The sequence below is a fragment of the Botrytis byssoidea genome (genome assembly GCF_014898295.1).
Source record: "Botrytis byssoidea strain MUCL 94 chromosome Unknown BBYS_044, whole genome shotgun sequence".
NCBI classification, from domain to species: Eukaryota; Fungi; Ascomycota; class Leotiomycetes; order Helotiales; family Sclerotiniaceae; genus Botrytis; species Botrytis byssoidea.
The window spans coordinates 183,372-196,988 of NW_024065885.1; the positions used below are offsets into that span (position 1 = coordinate 183,372).

Genomic DNA, 13,617 nt, shown 5'->3' on the forward strand with positions numbered 1-13,617 from the left:
AAGAAAGTAAAGATAAATTAACGTATGACCTCTGTTATATCTGTTGTCCTTTAATTGCTATTTCTTCTTCTCTTTTTGCACAAGTTACCTACTGTTCTAATGCTAAGGCGGTCAAAGATACTTCTTTATTTTCATCTTTCCACAAGCTTTGATGTTGGTTCCCATACACGACATGACTAAGCCTTGTCATATCTGAGAGTAAGTACTTGTGAGAAAAATGAAAAAATACATATCATTCCAATTGTATGGTACTGTTCTTGCTCCTCATGGGATTGTGTATCCATCCCCAATGAGTAAGGGGCAATAGAGATGGGCCACTGCTTTGCTTCTACGCTTGTGTACTGGTCAAGTCCATCATTGGGCACCAGAGATGAAGCACTTTTCTAGACTTTCTATCATCTCAAGTCTACTCTGAGAGATTATTGAAGCGTCCAAAGTTGAAAATATATGGAAGACATTTGGAAGGCAGAATATGCTTATAAGTCTGGTCTGCTGCCTGTTTCTACTTAAAACTCTGTCTTCACACTCCCACTCTCTATAATAAAATTATAGATCGGTTTCTCCTCCACTTCCTATATTTCAAATCTAGAACCGTACAAATGACATGAAAGGAAAAGGTTCATGTTTGATGGCCATTGCCTTCTTCATGATTGACTCTCCGCAATTTCCATTTTCAGTTCCTTCAATACTTGAAAGGCTGTTGACACACAGAGAAAGTTTTGAAAGGTGGCATACAAATTGCATCGGGCCATTAATCTTGTCATCTGTCCTGCCATCTGTCTTATTCTTTCCTGTATTGGTGACATAAAACAGGAGAACTACATGGAAAATGCCACATGTGTTTAGGAGTCATGACAATATCCCTGTGATATCTGACATAAGGAGTATAATGATTGTTTGCAGATCTGTCTTCAAGAGAACAAGTACATCTTGAGAAACCAAAGCCTTTGATCACAAATTTGACATTGTAAAGCTTTTATAACAGTGTTCTTTTGAAGAACAGGAGAATTGTGAAGGAAACCTTCCGACTTGGGTGAAGTCCAGAGGAAGAAAGATTGTGGGGTGAAAACAAAGTTTCAAAGTGCTCGAGCCTCCCTTCGAGCCGCTTTAGTTCTACAATGTCTCCATCAGTTTGAAAATCAAGTTCATTCAAAGCAGCATCCTAGAATTCCACGAATCGGCTACATTCCGAATGTCAGGAAGAATTTCTTGTTAGCGATATCGCAATTGTGAATAGTTCCAATCTCCATCCCAAAATTGATGAGATTCACAAATATGAGGTCGTGCGGGCTTCTCAAGAGCAGTGGTCTCGCTATCAGGGTAAATACACATTTGTTTCCTCAAAAATTCATACAATTGACTCGTTATATAGAGGACTAATATCCCATCCATTTTAAGACCGATAAGCGGACGAACTTTGGCAACTGTAAATACAAGCACTTCTACATACAAACCTGACATCGAATCCCGAACTCCTCCTTACCCAAAACTTCTCAAACGACTCCATGAGGTTCGAAGAGTATTGGGGTCCTCAAGGAGTTTGACTCTTGCGGAAAAGATCCTATATTCCCATCTCGATAACCCCGAAGAATCACTCTTGACAAATACCGACAATGGACTTAATATCAGAGGAAATGCAAATCTTAAGCTCAAGCCAGATAGAGTTGCTATGCAGGATGCTTCCGCACAGATGGCACTGTTGCAATTCATGACTTGCAAGTTGCCTTCCACAGCTGTCCCAGCCAGTATTCATTGCGACCATATGATTGTTGGACAGAGAGGAGCAGATGTCGACCTTCCAGAGTCGATCAAGGGTAACAAAGAAGTTTTTGATTTCCTAGAATCTGCGGCGAAGAAATATGGTATCGAGTTTTGGCCACCCGGAGCAGGAATCATTCACCAAACTGTGCTGGAAAACTATTCGGCACCTGGTTTGATGATGCTTGGTACAGATAGTCACACCCCAAATGCTGGTGGATTGGGAGCTATCGCTATTGGTGTTGGTGGAGCAGATGCTGTGGATGCAATGGTTGATGCACCGTGGGAATTGAAGGCGCCAAAAATTCTAGGAGTCAGACTCGAAGGACAATTGAGTGGTTGGGCATCACCTAAGGATGTCATTTTACATTTGGCAGGCAGATTAACTGTCCGTGGTGGAACTGGATATATCATTGAATACCATGGACCTGGTGTTGACTCATTGAGCTGCACCGGAATGGCTACAATCTGCAATATGTATGCTCTCTCTCTCTCTTCCTTTTCGAACATCCATTTCACTTCGCTTCTTCATGAGTCATGACTAACAACTTTTATAGGGTTCGTTCTATCCTTCGCCGAATATCTGCCTCTCTCTATATGAGTTATCACTAATGATATCTAGGGCGCCGAGGTCGGTGCTACCACTTCTCTATTTCCATTTTCTAAACGCCATGTACCATATCTCGAATCAACTCACCGTTCCTCCATCGCATTACAAGCCCAAACTATCGCAGGAACTCCTTCGCTTCACAACTTACTGAGAGCTGATGAAGGTGCTCACTACGACGAACTTATCACTATAGATCTATCCACATTAGAACCTCACATTAACGGGCCAGCCACACCCGATCTATCAACCCCGTTATCACAGTTCGCGAAAGCTGTTAAAGAAAACAACTGGCCAGATACAGTATCCTCAAGTTTGATTGGTAGCTGCACAAACAGTTCATATCAAGATATGGCTCGAGCGCAGAATTTGGTCAAACAAGCATCGGCCGCAGGGCTCAAGCCAGCTACTGATTTTTTCATCACACCTGGTAGTGAACAAATTAGAGCGACTTTAGAGCGAGATGAGATTTCATCAACGTTTACCGAAGCTGGAGGTATCGTGCTTGCTAATGCTTGTGGGTAAGTTCTATCAGCTTTCCTTTTATCACAGTCAATGATTTTATTTCTCGTTTCATGACTTGTTACCCTGCATTTTACTGTTTTAATATAGCTCGAAATCTTCAAGTCTGCTCAAATTCTCTCCTTGATAGGCCAGTTTGGAAGTTCCAGTCTGAATTGACGAGCAACTATATCTGGAGTCTAGCATTGGGGGCGTCATAGAATTTGTCTAGCCATTCAATTTCATTGAGCGTTTGTTCACGTGTCTTGCCTACTTCTCAAGCCAATCCACATATAATGATTCATCTAATGATCCTTTCTTGATAAAATTGCTAACTTAATAAAGGCCATGTATTGGCATGTGGAGCAGAACCGATGGAGTTGCTAAGGGTGAACCAAACGCAATTTTCACATCATACAACCGAAACTTCCGAGGCCGAAATGATGGTAACCCAGACACCATGAACTTCCTCGCTTCGCCCGAAATTGTTACAGCCATGTCATATGCTGGAAGCACTTCCTTCAATCCACTCACAGATTCCATCATTACCCCATCTGGCAAAGAATTCCGTTTCGAGCCACCTACTGGTGCTGAACTTCCTCAAGAAGGGTTCGAAGAAGGAAACAAGGAATTTTTGCCATCGTCAGGTTCTCCTGCCCCTGAAACGGAAGTTGTTGTTTCTCCAACCTCGGATCGTCTAGCTCTTCTGGAACCATTCGCTCCATTCCCACAAAGCGATTTGGAAGGACTCCGTGTTCTCTACAAGGTCACCGGAAAGTGTACTACTGATACCATTTCTGCTGCTGGTCCCTGGCTTAAATACAAAGGCCATCTTCCAAACATCTCGGCCAACACACTCATCACAGCTATCAACGCTGCTACGGGTGAAGTGAACGTTGCCTATGATGTGGATGGTAGCACTTCCGGTATCCCAGAACTTGCTCAAAAGTGGAAGGATCAGGGTAAAGAATGGCTCGTTGTCGGAGAAAGCAATTATGGGGAAGGCTCCGCACGTGAACATGCGGCTCTCCAACCCCGGTACTTGGGAGGCCGAGTCATTCTCTGCAAGTCATTTGCACGTATCCATGAAACAAACTTGAAGAAGCAAGGTGTTGTACCTCTTACCTTCGCTGACGGAGAGGATTATGGCAAGATCGACGCACTTGATGAGGTTAGTACGATCGGGCTATACGAGATGTTGAAGAATGGCGGAAAGGGTGAAGTCAGTCTGCGGGTCAAGAAGCACGGGTCGGGAGAGGAAATTATTCTTAAGACTAAGCATACTTTCAGTCCTGATCAAGCTGGATTTGTTTTGGCAGGAAGCGCATTGAACTTATTAGCAAATGCAAAGAGGTGATGGGATTGTAGATTTAAAAAGAAATCGAATCAAAACAAACGCTAATTACCCCAGAGTTACGTATTAGTTGGTACTTATGTAGCATGGCTTCCGGTTTTGGAATCCTTATATCAACCTTGAAAACTTGAAAATTGTAAATCACTTGACAATTTGGAAAGTGTAAATGGGACATCTAACTGGATACATATCAGTTGCCCAGCAAAAATTATGTACTTGGAAACCAGTCAGGTACCGCAGGAAGATGGCTATCCCCCGTCCCGTTTGAGCCCTGGATTCTAGGGCGACTTTGTTACGTAATAAATTTCCCCGCAATCACCTAAACATCAGCCTGGCGAGTCTGGGATCCAAATCGCGGCTTCCTCCGTACTTGACAAACTTCCGAGGTCTATTAGTTCGGAAAATGTCCAATCATATTTTGCACAATCATCTGAACAATTGGAACCAGTGGAAGAGAGAGAAAGAGAGAGAAGATTGAAAAAAAAAGCTAAAAAGCCTTGTCGCTCTTTTTATCCTTCCTTACATATTATTAGTATGTTACCTCGTTACCTAGTATGTATGGTGTCGGCTCCCGTTTCCTCTCAGCTGCCAAGTGCCTTATCAACTATCTATCAATTTATCATGTCTTCCTCAATGCCAAGGTCATACAGGAAAGATAACCTGGGAACCATTATCTCTCAAGGGATCCTTAGTAACATCTTGGCTCCAATTTTAACCTCCACGGTATGGGATCAGTTCCACCGAGCTCACGCGTTGCACGATAACAGTTCTGGGCGCCCAGACGCTTGTTGCGTGCTACAACGTTGATATGTTGATATCAATAAAAACGAGTAAAAGGAGATAAAAAGGCCCGGTTTTACCCCATACGGTATCCTTGCAAAGTGTGATCGGGGTGGAGTCTTTCTTGGTGAACCGCGAACATGCGAGGTTGCCCGAATCCACTTTGCTTCTATGGAACTTTGAGAATGGGATCTTGGAGGGGACTTGGCGGGACCGTAATCTTGATTATTATGATTTATTATCAATTTTCGAGTGGTCTTAGTTCTATCAGTGAATAAATAATCGATCGGGATGATCATTTATTATACCTAGTGCGTACTAAAAAGCTTTAGGTCGACTATCGTACGGTAAGTCTAGACGTTATTGATTCTACCAGGAGCCTCCTAGTGCATATCCGATGTTGTCATATAGATAGTTGAGATCTCCCACCCATTTGTTGATTTTCCCTTTGGATTCTTCTGCACATCATCCTTCTACTCTCCCCCTTTCCCCCACCTCTTCTTTCCAGACTTTGGCATCTGTCTGTCTTCCTTGCGAAAGGATTTTGAATTCAACAGATATTTCCAAAGATGGCGGCACACGTTTCACGAGATTACTCGCCCTCGAGTGCAGAGAAATCTAGTTATCCCATCGAGCACGAACGAGCAGGCATTCAAGATGTCGGTGAAGATAATGATCCAAATCACAATCTTCATCGTGGTCTGAAGTCTCGACAAATTACTATGATAGCAATCGGTGGTGCTATTGGAACTGGATTAATTATCGGAACGTATGTATTTGCTTTCTTTTCAAAAATTTGTCATTACTTCCTTGCATGATGAGTCTTGCGCGAGGCGTTGCTGACACAATGTTGCAGGGGAAAAGCCCTTGCTCAGGCAGGTCCAGCGCCACTCTTGATAGGCTATTCGACTGTTGGAATATTATGCTTCTTGGTCATGGCAGCTCTCGGTGAGGTAAGTTTTTGGTGAAAAGCCTCTTGAAATGAACCAGTGCTGACAATATGAAAGATGGCTGCTTGGTTGCCTTTGGCAAGTGGATTTACCGGTTACGCTACCAGATTTGTTGATCCCGCCCTAGGATTCTGTTTAGGATGGTAATTTTGAGGTCTCCCGTTACTCAACTAGCATATGCTAACAGGCTTTAGGAACTACTGGTTCAAATATATCATCGTCACTCCTAACAACCTCACAGCTGCATCTTTAGTTATACAATATTGGCTACCAAGAGACAAAGTCAATCCCGGTGTCTTCATTGCTATATTCTTGGTTGCCATCGTCTGTATCAACTATTTTGGTGTGAAATTCTTTGGAGAATTCGAATTCTGGTTGTCAAGTATCAAAGTTATTGTGATCCTAGGTCTCATCATCTTGAGTTTAGTCCTTGTGTGTGGAGGGGGACCGGATCATCAGGCAACTGGATTCAAATACTGGAGCGATCCTGGAGCGTTCCACGAATACATTTTGAGTAAGCAGCTTGTTTACTCAGATAGTTGGAATACAATGCTAACATCATATAGCTGGAAACTCTGGTCGATTTCTCGCTGTCTGGTCTACTTTCACAACTGCTGTTTTCGCCTTTTTAGGTACAGAACTCGTTGGTGTAACAGTAGGAGAAGCTGCCAATCCACGCAAAGTGATACCAAAAGCTATCAAGCTCACTTTCTACCGAATTCTCCTCTTCTACGTCGTGCTCGTCTTCTTCCTCGGCATGCTCGTCCCATACAATTCCAAACTCCTTCTCGACAGTAACACGAAGAGCAACAGTGCCTCTGCATCGCCATTCGTAGTTGCCATTAAGATCAGCGGCATCCAATTCCTCCCCGCCATCTTCAACGCCTGTATCCTCATCTTCGTCTTCTCAGCGGCAAATTCCGATCTCTACATTGCCTCCCGCACACTATTCGGTCTTGCCTCCGAGGGAAAAGCTTTCAAAATCTTCAAACGAACCGATAGACGTGGAGTTCCCATTTATGCTCTTGGACTTAGTACTGCCTTCTGTCTCCTCGCATTTTTGGGTGTTAATACAGCTTCCTACACCGTCTTTGGCTACTTTGTCAATCTCGTCACTATGTTCGGTCTCCTCACCTGGATCTCTATCCTCATCTCTCACATCTACTTCGTACGCGCTCGCCGTGCACAAGGAATTCAAAACACCGAATTAGCATACGTAGCACCTCTCGGTATCTATGGCTCCTACGGTGCTCTTGTCTTCTGTATCCTTATTGCCTTCTTCAAGGGATTCGCACTATTCTGCTACAAAAAGACCGCCAAAGCGGGCACCACACCCGTCTTTGATCACTCAACTTTCATTACTACATATTTGGCTATTCCATTGTACATTATCATGTTCTTTGGATACAAATACTCAATGAAGACGAAGGTCTTGAGGCCTGAGGAAGCGGATCTCTTCAGTGGAAAAGCGAGAATCGATGCGCAGGAACAAGAATACTTGGCGCAGGAGGCAGCTAGACGGGGTAGTAATGAAGAGACCAAGTGGGAGCGGATCTATAGGTTGACGCTTGGCTGGGCCTTTTAGATTCTCGATAAAAAGAGGACAGGAGTTGAATGAAAGTAAGGGGTGGATGTTTGATTATGATTTCCAGATATTGGATATGAAGATAATGAATTTTATGATGGAGCTTAAAAGCATATCCTATAATATAAACACAAAGTCTTTATGCGAAAGTCCCAACAATGCGTGTGTGTCATTGATAGCTACTGTAAAGCAGAAAACGAAAATTACACTAGGGATCACCTCACTAATCTAATAGCGCACAACCCGAACTAACCCCCCTTTTCTTTCCTTTTCGCATAATACAACCATATTCCCTATCTCTATCTCTATCCCTCTCAACATCAACACATCCCACAAGGCCCAACCCACCAAACACACACCCCGTATTCGGAAGAAGGCTAAATCAAACCCTGTAATATCCCCCCCTCCCTTTCAGATTCATCCGGATACTATCACGAATCCCTATCTAAACAAATACTTCCCTACCGAGCCTAGCTAGGATCTCCCTATCACACGAGCTAAAATTCATTTTGTTGCACATCGTACATCCTAGAATTACAAGGGGAGTCCTGGTGCGTTTGGGGGGTTGGAAGGAGATAGTGTGTGTATGTGTGTGTGTAGTACTTAGGGAATGAGAGGTAGGCTTGTTAAAGGTAATAGGTAGCACGATTCCCTGTGGTGGCAGAACAATCAATTGCGACGAAAAGAAATTCAATATAAATTCCCATATAAATTTTTAATTAATACTTTACAATATTGATATATATATTTGTTATTTATAAATAAAGTATTTTGTTATTTATAAATAGAATTGGTACTTTTTGTGATTTGTTTATTATTGAATTTAATAAAAAGAATGAAAATTTTGTAATAAAATCGATCTATCTTAAATTCAATCAAAAACAAATATTAAAATAATGATATAAAAAAGTAATATATTCTTAATCTTTTAATCAAAAAAAAGTTTATTTTATAAAATCAATACTAAAAAACTTTTTCGATTATTTTTACAATTTTTTATTACCTCAATTCTTTTAATAACATTCCTTATTTCTTTTAATTTTATAATTTTTAATCTATTTAATCTCTTATTAATAATATTTTTAATTATTAAAAAATCTTATTTTCTATATCTTTATATAAAGCGAAATTCTTGTACTTTTATAATCTCTTTTTAATTACAATTTTGAATAATAATATATATTCTTCTATATCATTTTTTTATTTCCTTCTTTAAATATTATTAAATATATAGATTATTATAATTCTTTATTGATATCTTCTATTCAATTATAATCCCTATAATTATATTAATATTTATTCTTATCTTTTTAAAGAGTTTTATAAAAGTTCTATTGATTAGCTATTATTCCAAATCCTTTCTTCTAAAACATTATTTTATCAAATCAAGCTGTACATAGCTTAGATTTATATTACATAATACCTCAATGATTTTAGGAAATTTTAGATCTTGATTTAGATACCTGTTTTCTTGTTTATAACAATTTTTGGAATTTAATAAATGATTTATATATTTCATTTATATTAATCAATTTAATAAAACTTTATTTATATCAATTATATTAACTATTATACTCTTACAAATACTAATATATCTTTTTATAAATCACACCCAAAATACTCATTTTAACCCCAAATCCCTAATATATAATTCTATTTCTATTAATATTATTTTATTTGCTTTATTTATTTAAAAATAGAATAAAAGATATTAATTTTGTTTATCTAATTAAAGTAAAAAGTATTAATTAATTTTATATATTTTAATATAATCTTTCTTATTTTGATAATATAAATCCTGAAATATTTATATAAAATCCTTAGTTTTTTATTTCAGATTTTATATCTTCTTAATGATTATTAATCTTTTATAATAAAAAATATATATATCTTTTAATAAAACGAAATTCTTTAAATAAAATTCAAAATCTAGGAGATTTATTAAAAAAATGATTTTATCTTATATTAGAAACTTCTTTTTATTCTATAGCTTTATATTCTTTCCAATATTTATCTATATATCTTATATTCTATTTAAATTAAAAAAGAATTATATATCTTATCTTTTTTTGAATATTATTTAATTAATATTATTCTTTTTTTAATATAATATATAATACTAAGAATACTTTTTTATTTAATTTATTCTTTTTTAAATTCTCTTTATTATATCCAATATTCTCTAAATCTAAAATTTGTAATATGTTTTTATTTCTTATTTTATAAAGTAAAGGATTTCCTTTTTTTGTTATTAATAATAATATTTCAATCTATTATTCTTTTTATCTTTTTTTTAACTATTTAATTTTCTTTTTATAGAATTTTTTATTATTTAAATTAAATCTTCAGCCCCTTTATAGAAGATATAGATTCTATATTATATTTTATAATATATAATATATTATATTAACATTAATATTTTTTATAAAATAAACTGATTTTAATTTGAATAATATAGAGCTACATATAAATCCCTAATATTTTCTTTTTATTACTTTCTTCACTTACATCCTTTTCTATTCTACTAATTGATATTGAATATTATTTCTTAATTCTAATTTTTTATTTTATAATTGAATAATAATATATAAAATATAATAAAAATTACTAATAAATTTACAAATATTATAGATTATATAATAATAATATAAGTAATATATATTATCAGATTTCTTTAACCCTATAACTTTAGCTTTTTTAAAATTATTTTCAAATATAATAATAATCTATATATAAAATAAAAATGATTTAATTATAAAGAAATTATATAATTAATATTTTAATTTATTATATTCTATATTATTAATCCCTTTATTCAAAACCAATATCTTTTTTATCATAAAATATAGAAAAAAGTCTAAATTATCAATCTTTTTGAATCTTAATATTAAATAAGATAATAAAAAAATTTGTTTTTTAATTCTTTTATTTAAAAAAAGATTAAGATTAAGAAAGATAATTAGATATATATAATAATTATTGATATTAATTATTTATATACTATCTTATAATAATACTAAAATAATATTCTTAATTATATATTTAATTAATAATAATATCTTAGGAATATCTGAGAAAAACTTATTTCTGAAATAGACCAAGCTTTTTTCAATAATAATTCTAATATAAATCCTTATGAAAAATGTTCTTTCATTTTTTATAATCTTATTAATTATTGATTTTATTAAAATTAGTTTTATAAGTTATTAAATACTCAATCTTAAAAGATTTAAATTATATATTCAATCTTTTTTGTAAAGAAAAGAATAAATATTACTTTCTAAAATATATTTTTCTTTTTCTATTTATTCCTTTATATTACCTCACTTCTTTATAAAATCCATAATTATAATATTTATTTATACTCTTAAATTCAATATAAACTATATAACTCTTAATACAATAATCAATTTATTTGAACTATAATCCTATTTCCTTCTGAAAAAAAATTTTTTTTTTTATATATTTAATAAGAGATTAGAAATATTAGTAATATAATTTCTATATTTCTTTATAAATTCAATTATTTTTTATTATTCAATATATATAATATATATTTTAAATATAATCCAATTAATTAATATTTTGATATTTATATAATATTAGTTATTGTTTTATAATATCAAAATATTTGAATTATTCTAATCTATTAGATTTGATTTATTATTATTATTCATATTATTACTATTACTTATATTATCTAAAACTTTATTTAAATCTTTATTTAAATTATATTATATATAATTAAATTTCTATAATATATTCTTTAGATTTATATTTATCTTTAATTAGTATCTTTTAAATATATTTATATCCTTAGTATTTTCTAATAAGAAATCCTTTATTACTTAAAACTTCTTTATTATTCTCCTAATCTCATTTTTTATATAATCTCAAATATTATTATTATTATAATTGATTTACTTGTTTTCTTTATTATTAATATTAGAATTATAACTATTAAATAATCAATTTGAATCCAAATTATTATTAATAATAAGAATATTATCAATAGGTTATTCTCTTTAATTGTATCTATAAAAGATTATTTAATTAATCAATTTACTAATTAAATGCTTTTGATATCTGTATACTTTTTTTGATTTAAATAAACAGAGATTAGGATTTTGATTAATATTAGATATTCTTGTATTTATATAATAATCTTATTTTATATATTTCTTAATAATTCTGATATATTAAGTTTTATTAGAATAATTTTTGCATAAATAATATTCAAATTTATATTGGGCCTGTTGATAGTATAGCTATTATTACTACTCTTTTTATATAATTCTTTTATTAAGGAAACTATAAATAAAAACAATTATTTGATTTTTTTATATTATATTTTGAAAAAATATATAAAAATTCAGTATACTCTTTAAAACCCATATTCTTTTTTGGAAAAAATAGCAAGCTTTATGTATTCTTATTTTTTTATATTATAACCTACTTTAATCACTAGAATTCATATCGTTTTGTGTTATATTTATGCTTTTTTTATAAGTAGATTTATTATTTAATAGATCTAGATAATAAGAGGGGATTTGTATTTGGCTGGTTTATTAGGTAATTTAATTTTTCTGGAGTTTATATCAAAAGGTTCCACTAAATAGCTTTTTGAGAATAATCAAATAATTAATATAATAACTTTTTGGGGTACCTGGATTAATTAAATATAAATATAAATAGTGATTAATAAATTGAATAGCCCTGCCGGACTAGATTATTATCAAAAGATAAGTAAAGTTTTTATACTAAATTATATAATATTAAAGTTTAAAATAAGAAAAGAAAATCTCCTATTTTCTATAAGAAAATCCCTCTGCTTATTCTTTTCGAAAACAAAAAATTATTAACCTTACCCCTTAAATAATTATCTAATTATAATTTAATGTTAATATTGGTGTTAATATATTGAAGGTCAAAATCTATATTATAACTTCAAATCAATTATATATATTATATTAATAATTTTTCTATTATAATAGATTATAAATCCATGTTATTATTTAAATTGATATTAAATAATAAAATATAAATTTATTTAAAATAATCTTTTTGTACCTCGCTTAGTTTTCCCCAAATATTATTATTAATCTGCTTTTTTTATTTATTTGAAATCTTGAAATTCATTTCTTTTTTTAATTACCTTACTTCAATTTTATTAAGATTATTAATATTTATTTCCATATTACTATATTTCTTATTCAAATTATCCCCAGCTTCTTTTTCTCCCACTTCTTTTTTAACACCTCCTTATTTTTTTTATTCTTTTTTTTTTTATTTATATTATTTTCGAAATCTTTGCTTATTGTATTAATAATATCAAAATCGAAAAAATTATTATCGTTTTTTTTCTTTATTTATATTAAATTATAATCTATTATTATTATCACTTTCAACCAATAGATTAAACATTTCAATCCCATTCAATACCCTTAAAGTTAATAAATATATTAAAGTATAATAAATAGATTTTATTAGATAATACTATAAATTATATTATAAAACTTATTTTTTAATATTTAATATTTTTAGAATCTCTTTTTTTTTCTTTTTTTTTATTGTTTTATAAATCTTTTTATTAGTATTTTAATATAACTATATCTTTTTAACTTTTTAATATAATAAATAACTTTAATTCTTATATTTTCTTTTGTTTGAATATAGTATATACATTTGAAGAAAAGTTTTATTATTTTTGCTATTTATAAATAGTATAAGAATTGATTGAGTATTTATTTATATTTTTATAATATTTATTAAATATATTATTATTAATACTTTTTATATATTAGAATATTTTTGATTATAAGAAAATTATATTTTCTTAAATTAATATTACAAAATAATATAGATTTTATAAATATAATTAGCTTTTATTAAAAAAAAATAATAAAAAAGGAATTTATTCAAATTAGAATAGGATATAGTTGATATATATTATATAATTATATTTGTTTTTTTTGTTTTATAAACAAAACTATAAAATTCCTTATATAATCTTTTTATTAAATAAAGCTTATTAATAGAATTATATTTATTATATTAAAAATGTAATAATTATATTCACTCC

General features: G+C 31.8%; 2 protein-coding genes across 2 annotated transcripts; both read left to right on the plus strand.

Moving 5' to 3' along the window:
- Positions 1–1,275: 1,275 nt before the first annotated feature.
- EAE97_011946 (uncharacterized protein) lies at positions 1,276–4,223 on the plus strand (the record flags this gene model as incomplete). The annotated part of the gene is made up of 4 exons (XM_038882460.1): positions 1,276–1,320; positions 1,373–2,191; positions 2,381–2,886; positions 3,212–4,223. 4 exons carry the CDS (start codon positions 1,276–1,278, stop codon positions 4,221–4,223), a joined length of 2,382 nt encoding a protein of 793 aa, XP_038726760.1.
- Positions 4,224–5,569: 1,346 nt separating this feature from the next.
- EAE97_011947 (uncharacterized protein) lies at positions 5,570–7,535 on the plus strand (the record flags this gene model as incomplete). Its single annotated transcript, XM_038882461.1, has 5 exons — positions 5,570–5,769; positions 5,857–5,953; positions 6,008–6,093; positions 6,145–6,464; positions 6,517–7,535. 5 exons carry the CDS (start codon positions 5,570–5,572, stop codon positions 7,533–7,535), a joined length of 1,722 nt encoding a protein of 573 aa, XP_038726761.1.
- Positions 7,536–13,617: the final 6,082 nt, after the last annotated feature.